This window comes from Stegostoma tigrinum, chromosome 28 (genome assembly GCF_030684315.1).
Source record: "Stegostoma tigrinum isolate sSteTig4 chromosome 28, sSteTig4.hap1, whole genome shotgun sequence".
NCBI classification, from domain to species: Eukaryota; Metazoa; Chordata; class Chondrichthyes; order Orectolobiformes; family Stegostomatidae; genus Stegostoma; species Stegostoma tigrinum.
The window spans coordinates 16,382,315-16,403,694 of record NC_081381.1 but is presented as its reverse complement, the minus strand read 5'-3'; the positions used below and the strand labels follow the sequence as shown (position 1 = coordinate 16,403,694).

General features: G+C 42.3%; 1 protein-coding gene across 8 annotated transcripts in view; it reads right to left on the bottom strand.

The window, feature by feature from the left end:
* rerea (arginine-glutamic acid dipeptide (RE) repeats a) overlaps positions 1–21,380 on the bottom strand; it is a 685,623-nt gene that overhangs the window by 298,775 nt on the left and 365,468 nt on the right. For all 8 annotated transcript variants that reach the window (XM_048561799.2, XM_048561803.2, XM_048561804.2 and 5 more), the window contains one exon: positions 4,815–4,939. In XM_048561799.2, coding sequence (XP_048417756.1) covers positions 4,815–4,939 — 125 coding nt within the window. The remainder of the gene's footprint in view (positions 1–4,814; positions 4,940–21,380) is intronic.

The following is a 21,380-nucleotide window of genomic DNA, read 5'->3' as shown; positions in this document are numbered from 1 at the left end:
ACAGATGGTTCTGTGGTTGCAAACAAGACTTCAGGACTTGTTTTTCTGAGGAAGGGTCTAGGCCCAAAACGTCAGCTTTCCTATTCCTACGATGCTGTTTGGCCTGCTGTGTTCATCCATCTCTCCACCTTGTTATTTCAGGATGTTTTGTTGCTTTCAAAGTGCTAGAGCTACAGGATATTCTGATGGGCAAGGGTGAATAGCCAGCGGTAATGATACACGTCAGCATTAATAATAAGAGAGAGGAGGTCCCAAAAGCAGAAGTTGGGGAGGTAGGAAGTACATTAGAAAATAGGATCTTAGCTTGTGATCTCAGGGTTGCTACCAGTGTAGCAAGTTATATTGGATGGATACATGGCTGAACAGATGGTACAAGGGGGAGGATTTCAGATTCCTGGGGCATTAGGACTGGTTCTGGTGGCACCAGGACAAGCTGAACGAGCTACACCTGGGCAGGTCTGGAACTGATGCCCTCGAGGGTGTATTTGAAAATATGGTCCAGAAGGATTTAAATTAAAATGGTAGCTGAATGGGAACCTATGTAGGGAGATGAGTGACAAAAAATAAGAATGGAACAAAAGACAGAACGGGAAATAAGAATGGCAACGTACAAAAAAATCAAAGGCAAGAATCAAGCAGAGCCACAATAAAGGGAGCATGAGAATGTTTAAAAAAAGCATTATGGATTTGTGCCTTAGTGAGTGTCATTGCTTCTGGACCTCTGAATTTCTTAGATTATAAAATTGAAAAGGCAATAACATGCTTGAATCAGTCATGCAAGCAGATTTAAATAGGTACAAAAAATAGCAGGGATTATAGAGATGGAGCTGCAGGGTGGTCTGGAGTAGGAACTTTTAGAAAGGACAAACAAAAAGGAAAAAAAGGGAGGTGGGGTAGGACTGCTGATTAAGAGTATTAATGTTATTGTGAGGAAGAATATCAGTTCTGGTGAAGTAAAATTTATATTGGTTGAGCTCAGAAACACCAAGGGGCAAAAAACAACAGGAGAGGTTGTAAACCTCCAAACTGCAGCTGTAATGCTGAGGAAGGCATTAAGAAGAAATTAGAGATTCAAGTAATAATAATATGGCTGTAATAATGGACAAATTCAATCTGTACATGGATTGAGCAAGTGAAATCAGCAACAACAAAGTAGAGGAGGAACTTGTGGCACGTAAAAGGGATAGTTTTTCGAATCAATATGTTGAGGAAACAACTCAAAAAGAAGGCCATTCTTGACTGGGTATTGTGCAACAAAGAAGGGAAACTGATAATCTAGTTGTGCGTGGGCCCTGAGGGAAGGGTAACCACAAGAGTAAAGAATTTTACACTAAGATAGAGAGTGACAAAGTTGTTTCCAACACCTGAATCATGAATTTAATTCAAGGAAATCATGATTGTATGAGACGCAACTAGCTATGATAAATTAGAGATTATTGTTTTCAGGGATGACAATAGATAGGTAAATATTTAAAAAGGAGTGGGTGGCCAAATTTCAAAAGCTATTCATCCCAGCATGACATAAAAATAAAATGAGAAATGTCGTCACACTGAGGCCAACAAGGAAAATTTGGGGTAGTTATATATCCAAGGAAAAGGCATACAAATTGGCTGTCGAAGTACTAAACCAGAGGGTATTGACAGTGCAGATTCCAGCACACGAAGACAAAAATACAGATTAAGAGGGGAGAAAGAGAGTTTGATAGCTAATTTGAAGGGCCATACAAACGAACAGTAAAATATTCTATAGATTTATGAAGAGAAAAAAGTTAGTAAAGATGATAATATGTGCCCCACAGTCAGAAACAGGGCAATTTATAACGTAATGGGAACAAAGAGACAGTAGAACAATTAAGTATGTACTTTCGTTCTGTCTTCTCAAATGAAGACATAAATAAAATCCCAAAAGTATAGGGGAGCACAGGGCCTAACAGGAAGGAGGAACCAAAAGAAATTAATGTTAGTAGGGGAATGATGTTGGAGAATCGAACAGGATTGAAGGCAGAAAAATCCCCAGTGCCTGATAAATTTCATCCTAGACTAGTTAAACAAGTGGCCTGAGAAATAGCAGACGTGCTCGTGGTAATGTTCCAAAATCCTACAAGCTCTGGAACAGTTTCTGCAGATTGGAGGGTAGCTAATGTAACCCCATTGTTTAAGGAGAAAAGCAGAAAGAAAGCAACGAATTAGACTGATTAGCTTGACATCACCAGTAGGAGAAACACTAGAGTCCATTATAAGAGTTGTAATAACAGAGTACTAGGAAGATAATGACAAAATCAGACAAACTCAGCATGGATTTACAAAGGGAAAGTCATGCTTAACAAATCTACTGGAATTTAACTAATTGAGAGTAAGAGGAGAGCCAGTGGATGTGATTTACTTGCATTTTCAGAAGCCTTTTGATAAGGTCCCTCATAAGAGATTTGCATGTAAATTTTGAGAAGGTTTGTAGCTCAGGTTGAAGTTCTGGATGTGAGTTTGCTTGCTGAGCTGGAAGGTTCGTTTTCAGACGTTTCGTCACCATTCTAGGTAACATCATCAGTGAGCCTCCGACGAAGCGCTGGTGTTATGTCCCGCTTTCTATTTATCTGGTTAGGTTTCCTTGGGTTCCTAGAAAGCAGGACATAACACCAGCGCTTCGTCGGAGGCTCACTGATGATGTTACCTAGAATGGTGACGAAACGTCTGAAAACGAACCTTCCAGCTCAGCCAGCAAACTCACATCCAGAATTTGCATGTAAAATTAAAGAACATGGTATTGGAGATCACGTACTGAAATGGATTGAGAACCAGTTGACCCACCGGAGTAAATGTGCCTTTTTCCAAGGGGCAGGCAGTGATGCGCGGGATACCATAGAGATCCCAGCAATTCACAATATATATTAACGATTTAGATAAGTGTATTTTATTTCCAAATTTGTAGATGATACAGAGCTGGGTGGAAGGGTATGCAGTGAGGAGGACACAGAGAAGCTTCAGCATGATTTGGGCAAGTGGGCAAATATGTGGCAGAAGAAGTACAATGTGATAACTGCAAGGTTGTTCACTTTGGTCGCAAAAACAAACAGGCAAATAATACGAATGACAATAGATTGGGAAAACAGGAGGTGCAACAAGGCCTGGAGGTCCTTATACACCAGTGCTGAAAATAAACATGGAGGTGCAGTATGAAGTGAAAGCAGCAAATGGTACATTAGCCTTCATACGAAGAGGATTCAAGTACAGGAGCACAGATGCCTTTCCATAATTCCACAGGGAATTGCTAAGATCACACCTAGAATACTGCGTGCAGTTTTGGTCTTGAGTTTGAATGTTGTGGCTACTGAAAAGTGTTCATCAGACTAATTCCTGAGATAGCAGGGACTGACATATGAGGAGAGGATGGATAATTTAGGATTATATTCTTTATAGAGTTTAAACAGGGTGGGATCTCATAGAAGCCTATAAAATTCTTACATTAGACAGAATAGATACAGAAACAATGATCTTGATGATCAGAGAGTCCCGAAACTGTGATTACAGTGCAAGGATAGTGGGTAGGCTGCTCCGGCCAGAGAGGAGGAGGAATTGCTCCGGCCAGAGAGGAGGAGGAATTGCTTCAGCCAGACAGTGGTGAACCTGTGGAATTCTCTGCTCCACAAAAACCGCTAAGGCCAAAACATTGAAGACTTTCAAGAAAGATGTATATATAGTTCTTAGGACTAAGTGGATCATAGGACATGGAGTGAAAGCAGGAACAGGATACTGAGTTGGTTGATTAGCCCTGATCATATTGAATGTGGAGCAGGTTCAAAGGGCTGAGTGACCGACTCTTGCTCTTATGTTTCCATAATTAACAAATAGAATTAGGAATAATTAAGCATGTTGAAAGCAAAACGACAAAGAATCAATACAAGTGGTTGTACATGATTATTCCCATCTCATCAAACCAAACTGTAGTCTGTGCTTTTTCCTTCTTTTGCTTTTGAGACTCCCAACTTAGATAGCGATCAGTTGCAAGAACACGGTGTTCCCCTAATTACCCCATGCCAGAGCCCTGGAGCCAATTGTGCCTCTCACTATTAGCCTAACAGGTAGGTGAACTCAGTACATAACAGGGATTGATGAGGGCTTTTGAAGTGCAGTGGTAATGGCTACCTTTGGGCCACAATGTTCAGATTCAAGTCCCATCTGCTGTACAGGTGTATCACAACATCTCCAAACTATTGATTGAAAATACCCAGAAAAGGGATTGAATGTTCAACCTTCCCATCTGTCAGCTGGTTCTTCTCCCTCTATCCCCATCTCTCCCCATAAACCACCCTCTCCCCAATCTATTTCTAAGGCATATCACCACAGGTTTGGTTGTACTGGTGTTCATTTATGATTTATTTGCAAATGCTACTTTCTGCTTGCCCAATCATAGACACAAGGAACAAATCTTGCAATTACATCGACCATTGTAAATTCTTTTTCTATACAATAAAGCAGGTCCCCCCCTTTCTTCTGCAATCCAGTACTACAGAGTCCTGAATGGAATTGTATATGTGATGCCTTGCATGTGGTTAGTTTCAGAGGGCATGGGCCAAAGCAAGAAATCACATTTCGTGACCCACACAGTAAGGTACGACGGAGAGATAGGAAATTGTGCCCCAACGTTGTATAGCTGAGGAAAACAGCTTCTATCAGCAAAACTAAATCAATCCATTATTCAAAAATAATCAAGCATTTCTACTTTCATTTTCTTGCAGGGATGTAAAACAAAAGGAGCCAAACTACTTGCATTCTTTCAAAGTACTGACGCAAGGCATGAAGTTTCTGCACATTCTTACCTGGCAGCTCTTAGGTACATAAGAAGATCACAATCGTTGACACCCGGTGTCCAGACCAGCTCCTCATGCTCAGTTACCATTTCACCAGTGGACAGGGGAACAGGCTTCAATTCTGGAAGCTTAGCCTAAAAAAAGTTTAATTATTAATGTTTTTGAACATAAAAGCAGAAGAGTTTCATGACCAGGAATAATCTAAACCAAAGAATCTCTTCAGAACAAAGAAAAAGAACAAAACAACAAGTGAATCAAGAAGGCAAATATACAAAATTATCAATTCACAGAATAATTAACAATGAGGATAGTTATTTGGCTCATCTTGATTCATTCATTTGAAAAGGGCAAAGTACTCCACTGTAATACCCATTTTGATCTTAAACTCCATCCAAGGAGTTTATCTCGAATAATTCACCTGAGATTCTGTTTCTGATGTTGATCATTCATGTCTGAAGAACATATCATCCAGAATTTTCCTTTCAGTTAAACGAGTGAGAGACCCTTTGTCATTCTCTATAAAGTAGTTTCTTTCTGAAGAAGGGTCCCGGCCGAAAGCTCAACTTTCCTGCTCCTCCCACGCTGCCTGGCCTGCTGGGCTCTTCCAGCTCCACACTGTTATCTCAGACTCTGGTATCGGCAATTCTTGCTACCCACTTCCTGTATGATTGTTGGTATAAAATTTACTACATTTCAAAAGGTTTAAATCTCCTACACATATGTTGAAAGGGTAAATAATCCCAAGATTTTCTGGTCCTTCCTTACAGTTCTACCACTCTTTGGTTCTTTGTTGCAGTACCTCCTTTATGATGAGGCAAAATGAACCGATCACGCTATTCTGGCCCTGGTTTTACTACGGCATTTTAGACTCTGATCAGGCTTCTTTTGACTTTTATTCCACATACATACAAACAACAGTCAGAAAACGATGCTCTGGTCCATTCAAATCGTCCTACATAATTTCCTATCCACTACTTTATAACCAAATACCAGGCATTTCTTTAGCGTGATCTGTGAACAAGGAATGCATACAAGCTTACATGTAGTCCCCCTTTGATCTTTGAGTCTTTTCAATTTAAAAATAACCCATAGCTTAACATAATGTTTTAAACAAGACAAAATGTTAGTTTATAACACAACTATTGACAAAATTTCATTCCGTAAAATGTGGCTTGCTATTGTCTAAACTGTTTAAAGTAAGGACGGATAAAATTTATTTATGAAGTTTGAAAATTAAATCAATTCCAAATATTGTTCAAGGCTTGGCTTGCTTTAACATTCTCCTTTTGAAGTGAAGGTGGCCAGATTCAGCAAATATGATGGCTTCTCTTGTCAAATTGGCAGAGTTTGCTTCTGATAGTGGACTCAGTAGTTATAGCAGTTTCGGGTTGAAAGCAAAAGTCCCTTTGCTGAACTGGCCCTACTACTACAACACTTGAACATTTTCCACAAGTGGAGCAAGGAATTCTGTGCACTACCCTTGGTAACTTGCACAGGCAAAGAGAAAACCTAACATTCACTTGCTGTTTACAATCAGTTCAGCCAGGTGTGGTGAATGGAGCTTTCTACACAGATTCTCACGAGATTTATGCACAACATGGTTATTGTCAAGATAACAAGGTGCAGAGCTGGATGAACACAGCAGGCCAAGCAACATCAGACAAGCGGAAAGCTGACTTTTCGGGCCTAGGCCCTTCTTCAGAAATGGCGGAGGGGAAGGGGGTTCTGAAATAAATAGGGGGAGAGGGGGAGGCGGATAGAAGATGGATAGAGTAGAAGATAGGTGGAGACGAGACAGACAGGTCAAAGAGGCGGGGATGGAGCCAGTAAAGGTGAGTGGAGGTGTCGGTTTCTAGGTGGTTGTCAGAGATGGAAACAGAGGTGTCCAGGGAGGAGAGAGGTATTAGAGATTGTCCAAGTAAACTCAAGGTTGGGGTGGAAGGTGGGTGCAGCTACAGAAGAGGGATTGTTCCACGTAATCTACAAAGAGGCAGGCACAGCTTGGGCCCATGGCCACCTGCTTGGTCTGTAGGAAGTGGGAGGAATTGAAAGATCCGTACCTACACTGGCCCTAAACCCCACCTCTTCCTCCGTTACATTGATGACCAAATCGGTGCCGCCTCATGCTCCCACGTGGATCTCTAACAGTGCATCCACTTCACCAACACCTTCCACCCCACCCTTAAGTTCACCTGGACCAGCTCTACTACCTCTCTCTCCTTCCTGTATTTCTCTGTTTCCATCTCTGGTAACCACCTAGAAACCGATATCCATTTCAAGCCCACCAACTCCCACAGCTACCTAGAAAACACATCCTCCCACCCACCTTCCTGTAAAAATATCATCCCCTATTCCCAATTCCTTCGCCCCTGCCACATCTGTTCCCAGGATGAGGCATTCCACTCCCGTGCATCTCAGAAGTCCTCGTTATTCAAGGACCGCAACCTCCCCCCACTCAGTGGTCGAGAACACCCTCGACCGTGTCTCCCGCATTTCCGCAACTCATCCCTCACACCCCCTCCCTGCAATAACAACCAAAACAGAGTCCCTCTTGTCCTCACGTACCACCCCACCAACCTCCAGATCAAAGACATCATCCTCGGACACTATCGCCATCTGCAATCCGACCCCACCACCAAAGACACTTTTCCCTCCCCACCTTTATCTGCCTTCTGGAGAGACCACTCTCTCCGTGACTCCCTTGTCCACTCCACACTCCCCTCCAGCACCTCCACACCCGGCACTTTTCCATGCAACCACAGGGAGTGCTACACCTGCCCCTGTACCTCACCCCCATCCCAGGCCCCAAGACGACTTTCCACATCAAGCAGATGTTCACCTGCACATCTACCAATATGGTATACTGCATCTGCTGTTCCCATTGTGGCCTCCTCTACATTGGCGAAACCAAGCGGAGGCTTGTGGACCACTCGGATCACACTAAATAGCTGCACCTCCCAGTCGCAAAGCATTTCAACTCCCCCCTCCCATTCCTTAGACGACACGTCCATCCTGGGCCTCCTGCAGTGCCACAACAATGCCACCCGAAGGTTGCAGGAACAGCAACTGATATTCCGCTTGGGAACCCTGCAGCCCAATGGTCTCAGTGTGGACTTCACAAGCTTCAAAATCTCCCCTCCCCCTACCACATCCCAAAACCAGCCCAGCTCGTCCCCGCCTCCCTAGCCTGTCCTTCCTCCTACCTCAAGCCCCACCCCATTTCCTACCTATTAACCTCATCCCAACCCCTTGACCGGTCCGTCCTCCCTGAACTGACCTATCTCCTCCCTAACTCCTCACCTACACCTACCTTTACTGGCTCCATCCCCATCTCTTTGGCCTGTCTGTCTCCTCTCCACCTATCGTCTCCTCTATCCATCTTCTATCCGCCTCCCCCTCTGTCCCTATTTATTTCAAAACCCCTTCCCCTCTCCCATTTCTGGAGGGGGGTCTCGGCCACTCCTCTTATGTTGCTTGGCCTGCTGTGTTCATCCAGTTCTACAGCATCTGCAGTTCTTACTGTCTCTGAAACATCGTTATTCTCAACATGGCTTTTGTACAATTCAAAATTTAAACATGACGAGTTACGTTTGGGTTCCACCAAGCCCACTCAACTCCCGATCTCATTTAAGCATTGGTCCAAATGTGGACAAAAATCTTAAATTCCAGAGTGCGAGAGACATCATGACAGCATTTTATATTCATCCTCATTATCCTTGAACTGAGTGGTTTGGAAGGCAATCACAGAGGGTAGTTGAGAGTCAATCGCATTGGTGTCTCTGGAGTCACATGTAGGTTACACAAGTTAAGAGTAGCAGGTTACTTTCCCTAAAAGGCTTTAGTGAACCAGATGGATTTTTACAAAAAACCAAGTAGTTTGATGGTCACCATTACAGAAACTAGCAGCTTAAACGTATGGCATCAAGGAGCCTTAAGAAAAACTAGTGTCAGTGCAAATGAGTTGAAGTTATACATAGCTCAAAGGAATATGGTTGTTGTTTCTGGAGGTCAATCATCTTTGGACCAGGGCATCACTATAAAAGTTCCTCAGAGTTGTGTCCTAGGACCAGCCATCATCAACTGTTTCACCAATGACCATCTTTCCATCATAAGGTCAGATGCAGGTTGACGATCGCACAATGTTCAGTACTGTTCACAGGTCCTCAAGTATTGAAGCAGTCTGTGTTCAAATGCAGCAGGACCTGGACAACATTCAGGCTTAGTTGTTGAGTGGCAAGTAACATGCACACCATACAAGTTAAAGGTCCTGATCACATCCAACAACAGAAAATCCAACTCGACATTCAATGGTTTTATCATCACTGATTATCCTTCTATATACATCCTGTGTGTTACCACTGACCAGAAACTGAACTGGACTAGCCACTGAAATTATTTGCCTGCAAGATCAAGAAAGAGGTAGGGAATTCTGCAACAATTAATTCACAGCCTGACTCATTGAAACCTACATGATACAGGGCAGGAACACAATAGAATACTCTTAACTTGCCTGAATAGTGCAGCTTCAAAAATACACAAAAAGCTCAACCCATCCAGGACAAAGTAACCAGCTTGATGAGCTGCTCATTTAACACTTTCAACATTCACTCTCACCACCAACTCTCAGAAGCAACTGTGTGTACAAGAAGCTCTGAAACAACTCATCAAGGCTCTTTCAATAGCCAAGCCCACAACCATAAGCACTTAGGAGGACTGCTGACACATGGTGACTCAAACTCTTTCAAGTCACACAACATCCTGAGCTTGGAGCTGTACTGCCATTTTGTTTTGCAAAGTATGACATACTACTGAATTCAACACTCAATTTTATTGTTCCTCTGTATTGTTTGAAAGCCTACTGCATTGGTTTCAACTTTATCTATACTTATTTCAACACCATTCATGAATGTGTGCACCACTCATTTGCCTTCATACTTGCAGGACTTTACACTGGAGAATATTATTAGCTCCATCTGAAATATTATCCTTCTAGATTAACTGTATCACATATAATATTGGTCCAGTTCCCATGCAAAAATCTGTGTAAATACAACTTCAACACTTCTATTTGCGATGCTGTTTAACAGCAGACTCTCTGTGATATTGGGCAGGTTGTGTTTTAAAACTGGGCCAATAGTCTGAAACTTAACCGTAAAACAAAGCTGCCCTCGGCTAAACACCTGCATTTCCATGTACTAACAAGGCATGATCATTTAGTTTTTCCAGTCAGTGTATATTTGTAACAAAGAAATATCACTTGTCTGATCATTTAATCATTGCTTCAAACAGCCAAAAATAAACAAAATACTACTAATGAATGAAAACCAAAAGAACTGCGAATACTGTAAATCAGGAAGAAAAACAAAGTTGCTGAAGAAGCTCAGCAGGTCTGACTGCATCTGTGGAGGAAAAAACGAGTTAACGCTTCAAGTCTGGTGACCCTTCCTCAGAACTGAAGGAAGGGTCACCGGACCTGAAATGTTAACTCTGTTTTCTCCTCCACAGATGCTGCCAGACCTCCAGAGCTTTTCCAGCAACTTTGTTATCATTACAACTAATGAATGACTGTATATGGGTATTTGCACATTGTCTTAAAGAGGCAGTGATCAAGGGCAAATGTATGAGTAATTCTGCGCGCAAAGTGTCCAGCATGTTTATTTTGCTGCCCAAAAGTGCTGTTTCTCTGAACATTAAGCACTACTTGTTCACTTTGCAGAGTAGCTTTTAGTAAACTCGTTGAATATAATCTCCAGTGACCCCTGGAAATAGTTATTAGGGCGAGTAACATGATACAACCGTTGCAAATAAAGTAATGCGATAATCATCATGGGGTCTAATTAGTAGTAATCACTCTACAGATAGTTCATTGCCTTTTGGATATTAGCATTTAGTTTTTTTTAAAAATTGGCACATTGTTAAAATTTTAAAATAGATCAACATAAATATTGAAGCAATGCTTAAACTAAAATAACTATATTGTAGCAGGACACTTTTATCATGTCTTTTAATGTTTTACAATATCCCTTTAGTTTCACTTACAAGCAATAGTCCTCAGCTGAAAACGGCATGATGAGTAAATTTGTGCAATTATCATGCAAATTTAAAAACAAATTTAGGCATTAAACTCATTGTTTATTGTGAAGGGTGTAAATGAGAAAGTACACATGTTGAGTCAATTGAAAAACAAAAATTTACACAGTCAGATACCATAAGAAAAATATGTTGATGTCTAAACTGGTAATGGATCAGCAGCTGCGTGATAATTGTACAAATTTCTTTGCCATGCTGTTGTCTACTGAAGAGTTTGGTTGGTGCCTGTAACTGGAACTAAATGAGTATTATAAAGCATTAAAAATATATTAAAATGTTTAACTATACACAAACAGTTCAAATTCTTTATTAAATATGGTTTCAACTTAAACATTACTCCAGTGGACATGTTGATCAGTTTTAAAATTGTAATAATGTACCATATGAAAATAATTAAAGCCTTATTTGAAAATACCATCAATGAGCACTAACTTTTGGGGTGTTGGAAAATCTAAAGTTAAAACGCGTGGAACAAAAGAATGCAAATGAAATTATCTGAAGATCAGTCGAACAACGAAAGCAAAACTTGTAGGTGTAAGATTTCTTTCCTTCTAATCAAAAAACGGTATTCTCATCTGGCAACACACAATGCAGGTTTAAATGTTGCATTGCCCTAAACTCAAGTTATGATCACAATGAGGTTACTGAAAAGTTTAAACTTTCTGTGCTGCTTTCTATTTTCTTACAAAACCTCTTTCAAGTTTTTCTCTCTGTTGAATCCCCAAAAAACCAATCACATTTTTGAATTAGATCCCCAATGACAGAAATAAGAAGTTTAAAAAAAAATCAAAGGCTGATTAATTTATGGAATTTTATTGTCAAACTCAAAACATTAATTCAATCAAAATTAAAGAATAAAACTGTTTATTTGGTTTAAATTTAATTTTGGACTATAAGTAAGCAACAAAGTGGTGAATGAGGTTCCATGTCACCACATTCCTTGTATGAAAAGGCAGCCATAAATGCAACATATTGCATACTACAACCTTGATTCTTAAAATTTCTTTAATTCCCAACAAAAAACAAGAAGTTTGATGAGTCAATGGGTAATTTCTGTTCCCAGAATGGATGACTTGGGCCGAAGGGCTTATAACTATGACTCTTCTCCTCTGGTGATTTTTCACTTAGTCATTATTCTTCCTCTCCTCCAACAGCAAGCATAGAAAGTAGAAAGCTTTATTTTAGAAGAATAGAAAGTAGAACGAAGCAGACAATACTAGGAACATCATTCCATTATGAGCACAAGTAGCAAATTTCATGGGGCAGAATACACACTTCTGTCACTTAGAAGTCTAGAAAGTTTACAGTACAGGAAGAGACCATTCAATCTGTCATGTCTATGCCAGCCACCTAAGAGGAAAAAGAAAACTAGCCACCCATTTGAATCCCACCTTCCAGCACTTAGTCCACAGACTTGCAGGTTACAGCCCTTCAGTTGTTGATCCATGTTGAAATGAGTTGAAGGTTTCTGCCTCAAAGTGGGCAGTGAATTTCAGGCACCCATTACACATTGGTTAAAAAAAATGGTTTCTCATAGCCCCTCTAATCTTTCTGTGCCCCTTGATAAATGGCCTGCTCACTAGGGGCAATAGATCATTCCTGTTCACTATCTGAACCCATTATTTTGTACATCTCATTTAAGCCTCCCCTGATCTTCAAAAAACACACAACACTAAGCAACCAAACTTTCATCATAACTGCAATTTTCAAGTCCTGGCACCATTCTTGTAAATCCTGCCTATACTCTGCCCGAAGCAATTATGGTTTTTCTGCAATACAGTGACCAGAAATGTAACTAAATTCCAGCTGTGGCCTAGCCTGTATTACATACAATTCCAGCTTTACATCCCTGCTTTTACATCCGTTGAAACACAGAAAAATACAGGAGTTCATCTTTTGGTCCTTTGAGCCTGATCTGCCATTCCATACGATCGTGACTGATCATCCAATTCAGTATCTCTCTTTCTACCATCCTTAAATTTGACGTGTTTAGCCTGAAGGACTATATCTACCTCCCCTTGAAAGGCATTCAAATGTTTGGGCTTCAACCACTTTCTGTAGCAAAGAATTTCACAAGCTCAGCAATGGGTGAAGAAATTTCTCCTCCTCTGAGTCCTAAATGGCCTGCCCTATATCCACAAACTGTGACTGATTTCTGGATACCCCAATCATCAGAAATATAGAACACAGAACATAGAAAAGCATAGCACAGTACAGGCCCTGCGGCCTTTCCTATATTCACCCTGTCTTGTCTAGTCAAAGTTTTGTAGGTTTCTATGAAATCCCCTCATTCTCTGAAACTCCAGTGAATATGATTCTAACCATTCTAGTCTCTCTTCATACATTAACTCTGTCATCTCAGGAATCAGTTTGGTAAACTTTCACTGTGTTCCCTCCTTAGCCAGAGCATCCTGCATCAGATTATTGTACAACGGGTATGGTGTACAATGGTAACAGTACATCCCTGCTCCTGTACTCACACCCTCTTGCTACGAAGGCCAACATACCACAGGCCTTCTTCACCTGGATGCTTACTTTCAGCAACTAGTGCGTGAGGATATCAGTTCTTGTTGCCAATTCATTTTCATTCAGGTAACAATTCACATTTTTGTTTTTGTGACCAAGGTGAATAACTTCACTTTTATTCACATCATATTTCATCTGCCATGCGCTTGCCCATTCGCTCAATGTACCCTACAGCTTATCCAAAAACAACAGAAAACAGGGTACCTGCTCCTTTTGTAAATTCTGAGCTCAAATGATATGGCCTCATTTGGTGGTTCAATTAGGTTATCACCCTACTTCACAGCTATGATTGATTCTTTAACTAATAAATAATCATGTTATTTTAACCACCCCATTCTATCCTGCCTGAAGACCCCACACCCAAAATGCTAAGCTACCACTGTGCAGGGGGAGAGCATGGTGTGTGTGCACGAGTCATGCGTGTGCACATGGGGGGTGTGTACACATGTGCACGCATGCATGTGTGTGTGTTTGGGGGGGAAATCGTGAGGGGGGGGCGAGTTGTGCATCTGTGCACAGTGGCCTTCTAATTCACACAGCTTCGCTATGCATTTTCTTTTATCGATAAAGTCATTGGGGAACACAAACAATGACGACTTCTTATTCATTTCACTTTGGATTTTCTGCAATCATTTTGTTTTGTACCAGAGCATAACTGTCACTGATTTACATGAAATCTGGTGGGTATGTACAATAGAAATCGTTACAGCACGGCTTTTATGAGCTTTGCAGAAGCAATATGCCTTAGGCAATGCAGGATAGTTAGCCGTCAAATCTTACAGTACAACGCGACTGCTGGCAAGCTGCCAGAGGCATACAGACTTCTCGAACTGCTTACAACTCGATATAAAAGTAATGGAAAATTGTGTTCCCAATGCACCACCAACGTTGCAAATCTCAATGTATGTGGGTTGAATATGTGCTTTTACCCACCTGTTTCCTTGGTAACATGTGGCACAGAAACTGATGCAATCAGGTCAGTAACTGCATCTGTCACTCTACCTGCTGGCAAACAAAATAGCACGAGAAGGTTCAACCTGGCTGAAGGCTACTGCTAATCCCTGACTCATGGGACAGAGGGATATGTTAGCATTGCTTACTTTCAATTTAATTAGTAGAAGAAATCTACAACGCATACAACACTTCTCATGCTCCATTTAAACCGACTTACACACATGGCACACTGAAAATGATTTCTGGCAGAAGATCTTAGGATTGGATCTTTGCTCAAATCAGGAATTCCTTCCCCAAAAGGCAGCTGAGGAGAGGACAACTGCAAAAATTCAAACTTAAGACTGACTGATATTTGTTAGGCGTGTGCATTAAGGATTACAGAATTAAAACTAGTGGATGGAATTAAGATATAGATCAGCCATGATTTAACAATGGTGGGTTCTCTGGCGCAGTGGATAGTGCCCCTACCACTGAAACAAGAGGTTTGGGTTCTAATCCTACCTGCTCCAGAGGTGTGTCGTAGAACAGGTTTAAATACTACAATAGTTAGAAACATCAAGCAAGGCCATCTTTGGTGCGGGGACACTTTACATTTTTTAAACAAGGGCCAAATCCACACATGACAGCAAATGAATGAACCGCACATGATTTAGCATACTTTAAGTCAGCCAAAATAATGAGTAGAATCAAAAATGTTTTAAACATTTGCCAGGCAATGCAGAATGCAGCACTCTCAGAAATGCTGATCTACAAGTTTAAATAAAAAATTAGGGAACTCAGGTGGGGGGGGACAAAAGTATATCAACGTTTCATAAAATCTAGATTCCGCCTTACCTCAAGTGCAAAAAAATTAAGAAAAATGCCCAGGACTGTGATACCAGAGGATGAGAACTCATGAGAACGTCAATGCGTACAAATTTTGAGTTTCTCCATGCCTATGGGTAAAGGCAGCAAACAGGTCTAAATTTCACTTGTGATCCTTACACAGGTGATCCCATGTGACAAGTTCCCATTGTCCAGCCACAAAGATTGGATACCTTTAGAATGGACATAGGTCCTGAACTAATGGGGGTTGAAGGCTTCATTATATTCTGTTCACAGTCGGAATTGTTCAGTTATCAGAGCACCAATCACTAAGCATTTGGTAGGCAAAAGGCTTTGATGTCGGGTCTGTGGACCAGTGACCAATCAGCTACGTGCCGCCAATCAAAGCTTCACTTCTACACAAGCCTCGGGCTCCAGATCACCTGCAAACCAGACTTCAAGTACTTTTCAAACAAGTAACTGTGTGAAGAGTATACACAGTGGAGTGGCTGGTTACTTGCTTTCAAAACACAGAGCAATCCTTGGTTTTAAAACAGTCCTTTCCCTTTTCAGGGTCAAATGAAAACTGCAGAAAAATAAAAAAGCAGATCTAACACAATGTTTTAAATTTTGCAGGCTTACAGAATTTGTGAAGATTGATAACTGCTGAACTTAGATCAACGAAAGAGTAGCCTTATTTCCGCTAATAGAAGATTCATCTTTGCTAATTAAGGAAACTCAATACACTACAACCAACAGGTAAGATACAACAGTTTCAGAGAACTGAAACAGCTGATACAATGAATGATGGAGGCATAGTGGCTGAGACAGGAATGCGACTCAGAAAACAGACACCAGACAGGGGTAGAACAAACCAAAATCTGAAAAATAAATATGAATGTATAATATAGCGGCTGGAGTAGACAACTCAACCACCCTTCAGTAAGATCATGGCTGCTCTGATTACACAACATACTTACCTAACCTGAGCAAATTTCAATCCCTTGCTTAAAAGAATCTATCTACCACATATTCAAAGATTCTGCTTTCACTGTCATTTGAAGATAAAAATCTTCTATCCTTGAATGAAAGCAGAGGACAGGAATGGAGCAGACCAATGGAGACAGGACAACAAATACCGCAGAGGAGATTAGGCCAAACAAGCGCATATAGACAGAGTTGGGCTGAAATTCATCGCCTTGCACCAAATGACAAGCTGATACAGAGCTCACAGAGAAAAATTAATCACTGAGGTGTCATATTTGCCAGAAATGGCATTAAGTTTTAGAAGGAGGAAAAAGCCTGGCAGTCAAACAGCAAGTTACATCTGTTACACTGGGGGTACGTATCTTCAGCCAAGTTACAGGAATGCCCTCTGCATCATCATTCTTTTCCTTTCAGGGCTCTTTTTCCCCTCTGTAGTCAACCTACCAAAGTTCATCGATGTTTTGGGTGCATGATGACTCCCTTGCGTTTCAGAAGGTGAATACATACATGTGTAGCTTTGAACATTGTGCAGCAATTACTAAAATGCAAGCCAGGGTGAGCAACTGATCAAAGCTTATAGAATCACAACTGATCAAATGGCTTCAAACTACGAAAACTGGTTTTAAGTACAATTGGGTAGCCTCAGCAGCATGTATTAAATAGCTTCAGAGATAGAAGGAACTGCAGATGCTGGAGAATCTGAGATAACAAGGTGTACAGCTGGATGAACACAGCAGGCCAAGCAGCATCGAAGGAACAGGAAGGCTGATGTTTCGGGCCTAGGCCCTTCTTCAGAAATGGAGGGGGTGGGGGGGGAAGGGGGATCTGAAATAAATAGGGAGAGGGGGGGAGGCGGACAGAAGATGGATACAGGAGAAGATAGGTGGGGACGAGACAGACAGGTCAAAGAGGTAGGGATGGTGCCAGTAAAGGTGAGTGTAGGTGGGGAGGTAGGGAGGAGATAGGTCAGTGCAGGGAGGACAAACAGGTCGGGGGGCGGGATGAGGTTAGAAGGTAGGAGATGGGGGTGGGGCTTGAGGTGGGAGGAGGGGATCTGTGGGAGGAAGGACTGATTAGGGAGACGGGGACTAGTGGGCTGGTTTCGAGATGTGGTAGGGGGAGGGGAGATTTTGAAGCTTGTGACATCCACATTGATACCATTGGGCTGCAGGGTCGCCAAGCGGAATATGAGTTGCTGCTCCTGTAATCTTTGGGTGGCATTATTATGGCACTGCAGGAGGCCCAAGATGCACGTCATCTACGGAATGGGAGGGGGAGTTGAAATGGTTTGCGACTGGGAGGTGCAGTTGTTTAGTGCGAACCAAACGTAGGTGTTCTGCAAAGCAGTCCCCAAGTCTCCGCTTAGTTTCCCTGATGTAGAGGGTGCCACAATGGGAACAGCGGATGCAGTACATCACATTGGCAGATGTGCAGATGAACAGCTACTTGATGTGGAAAGTCTTCTTGGGGCCTGGGATGAGGGTGAGGAGGGCAGGTGTAGCACTTGCTACGGTTGCAGGGAAAAGTGCCGGGTGTTGAGAGGCTGGAGGGGAGTGTGAAGCGAATAAGGGAGTCACGGAGAGAGTGGTCCCTCTGGAAGACAGATAAGGGTGGGGAAGGAAAAATGTCTTTGGTCTAGGAGTCGGATTATAGATGGCGAAATTGTCGGAGGATGATGCATTGGATCCAGAAGTTGGTGGGGTGGTACGGGAGGACAAGGGGGATTATGCTTTGGCTTTTACTGCAGGAATGAGTTGCAGGAAATGCAGGGGACATGGTCAAGAGTGTTCTCGGCCACGCCGGGGTGGGGGGGGGGGGGGGGTGGGGGGGGGGGAGGGGGTGAGTAGTGGTCCTTGACAAATGAGGACATCTGAGATGTATGGGAGCGGAATGCCTCATCCTGGGAGATGTGGCGGAGCTGAAGGAATTGGCAATAGCGGATGGCATTTTTGCACAAAGGTGGATGGAAGGTGGTGTTTTCTAAGTCACGGTGGGAGTTGGTGGGCTTGAAATGGATATCAGTTTCCAGGTGGCTGCCAGAGATGGAGACAGAGGCGCCCAGGAAGGAGAGAGAGGTAGTAGAGGGGGTCCAGGTGAGCTTAAGGCTGGGGTGGAAGGTGTTGGTGAAGTGGATGAAGTGTTCAAGCTCCTTGTGGGACCACGAGGCGGTGCCGATGCAGCCTGATTAACTAATTGCTTTGTAATTCAAACTGAATGCCCAAAGTCATCTTACAAAGTGGTTTGTTCTTTTTTTAAATAAAAGCTTGCACAAATAACATGATCACCACATAATCACAATACTTTAGCAGCTTGCTCAAGTTACACAGAACTCAGACTATATTTGGAAGAAAAAAGACAGAAGGGTTTCTTTGCAGAATTGCCATATTTGGTGGTGAATATGCTCAAGCAGCACCTCTAAAGACAGCATTCTTTCATGTGTCGGACCTGGCCTCTGCATCTTCAATGCGCCCCTGAAGCAAATTTTGATAAGTACCAACCGGTAGGGCAAAACAATGATCTCAACTAACTATTCACCACTGCTGGTTAGCTCAGTTGGCTGAATGGTAGGTTTGTGACACCAAGTCTGGTCAACATTGTAGGTTCAACTACCACACCGGCTGAGGTTTCCGTGAAAGGTTCTCCTACTCAAGCTCAGCCCTTGTATGAAACAGTGACCCTCAAGTTAACTCATCACCAGTTGTCTGTCCCTCCCTCCACCCACCCACCCCACCTTGCGCGCTCTCTCTAACGAGACAGCTTCCCTTTCATCTGGTAAGACTATGGCACCTTTAGTTTTTACACCATTACCAATGTTGACGGGTAAAGTCAGTGGGCAAAAAATTGGTAAATGGAGTATAATATGAGAAAATGCAAACTTGTTCATTTTGGAAGGGAGAACAGTGTTATTTAAAAGGAGAAAAATTGTAGAAAACTGCAGCACTTGGTGGGGGAAGGGGGAACTTGTGCATGAAACACAAAGCAAGCACACAGGTTGCAGCAGATAATCAGGAAGTCTAATTGAACTTTGACCCTTTATTTCAAGGGTGATGGTGTGTAAGATTAGGGAGGTCTTCCTGTGACTGTGCAAGGTACAAGTGAGGCCACATCTGGAGTACAGTGAGCAGTTTTGGTTCCTCTATTTAAAGAGTGATACCCCTTCCTTGGAGTCAGTTCAGAGAACAATCACAAGAATTATATGGAGGAATTATTTGGTTAGGGAAGGCTTAACTCACAGGGGTTTAGAACAATGAGAGATGATCTCATTGAAACATACGGGGTTCTTAAGGGACTTGACAGGGTCAACGCTGAGAGGATGTTCCCTCATGGGAGAGTCCAGGAACAGACGGCATAGCCTCAGAATAAAGGGGCACCAATTTAGTATTGGGATGAGGAGGAATTTAATCTCTTAGGGGATTGAATATCTTTGGATCTCCTTGCCACACGGAGCTCTGGGGGCAGGGAGTCCTGGCGTATTTTCAAGGCAGAGCTAGACAGATTCTTGATCAGTAGAGCAATCAAGGGTTACAGGGAAAATGCTGGAAAGTGGACACAAGTTACATTGGATCAGCTATGATCCAAATGAATGGTGGAGCAGGCTTGTAGGGCAGAATGGTCTACTCTTGTTCTTGATTCTTATGGTCAGTAGCAGCTTACGGGGTGCAATGCAATTCCTCTGATGCTTAATCCAAATTTTAATACTACAAAAGGAAACACCAAGGAAACTGAATGAAGCAATGTGTTACCCTCTATTGTACCACACAGGGGTTCTGCTATAACACAACAGTTGTGTTCCTGTGCAATATTGCAATATAGAAAATCACACATAGAAACAACTGGGCCTATAGGAAAAATGGGGTTAAAGGCAGAGCACCAAAAATATCACACACAATCACTCAAAAAGCCTAACACAAAGGATAGCAAAGCTTGAATAAATGTTTATTCATGTCAAGTGATGAAATATAAGTAAATACAACACCTCTTGAAAAAAATGTCAAGGGGATTTGATGGGGGAGGAGATTGAGAGGCTACTCTGTTGTCAATCCAGGGGCCGAGGGTCATCGTCATCACCACCTTCAGATGCAGTCATGGTTGCAAGGTGAGGGCCAGAAATAGTTAAACCAGAAGTGGATGGCTGTGGTTCATTGTCTTCTGTCTGATTCTTGGGGGTTGGCTTAAAAAGACATCTAGTTTTTGTTGGTTTGCCCCTTTTCTTTTTTTCATGAGGGAGCTGTTCATAGCATGCCAAATAAGATCTTATTCCACAAACGGTTATCCTGCTGCATTTTGCATTGTAATTGTTGTCCTCTAAGAGCTGCAACTGCTTCTCAATTTCCCTCCGGAAAGAAGAGAAAACAAAAGTGGAGAGGTCTTGTGGTGCTGCATCCCAGACTACTATTACTACATTTGCAGATTTCACTTCCCGCTCAGTAACAACCTGTTGTAGATCAGCTGTAGACAGGTCTTCAACATCCCCAATCTTCAATTCTTCAAATCCAACTTACTTTGTAAGATCAACCCAAAGTTCTTCGATTCCTGGGAGCTCCTCTGGTACAACAACGGTTTTAAAATCTTGAAAAAATCTGGGAAAAACTTCTGCCAAACTGCATGCAAGCAGTCCTTCCTGACTTCACCCCAGGACGCTTTGTGCTAACATTCTTGTTACTTTGTCCTCGCATTTTTATGGGTAACACAGCAGAATTTGCAAGAAAAACATAGAGTACTGTGCTCACAGGAAGTGCGATGATCACATAATGCCAGCGTGAAAACTCTTTCGGTGCTTACATTGTTTCGCAGGCTTTGTCCTGAACATGCGCAATCATGTGATGTCAACATTTGCTCTTCTGCACACTGATGGAATCGCATTATAGCCAACACAAGTTTATGTTTTAGAAGTAGCATTTCCCCAGTTGTCAGTGTGGGGCTGGAAGAACACAGAAGGCCAGGCAGCATCAGAGGAACTGGAAAGCTAACGTTCTGGGTCAGGACCCGTCTTCAGAAAACCTGAAATGTCAGATTTCCTGCTCCTTTGTTACTGCCTGGCCTGCTGTGTTCCTCCAGCCCCACACTGTGTCATCTCTGACTCCAGCATTGGCAGTTCTTACTACCCCCCATTTGTCAGTTGCGTTATAACCAATTTGCATTGCCGGAACATACATTACAGCTGAACCCTCTGTACCGGCAAGTCTAGTTTTTGAATACTGATTCTATTTGCTG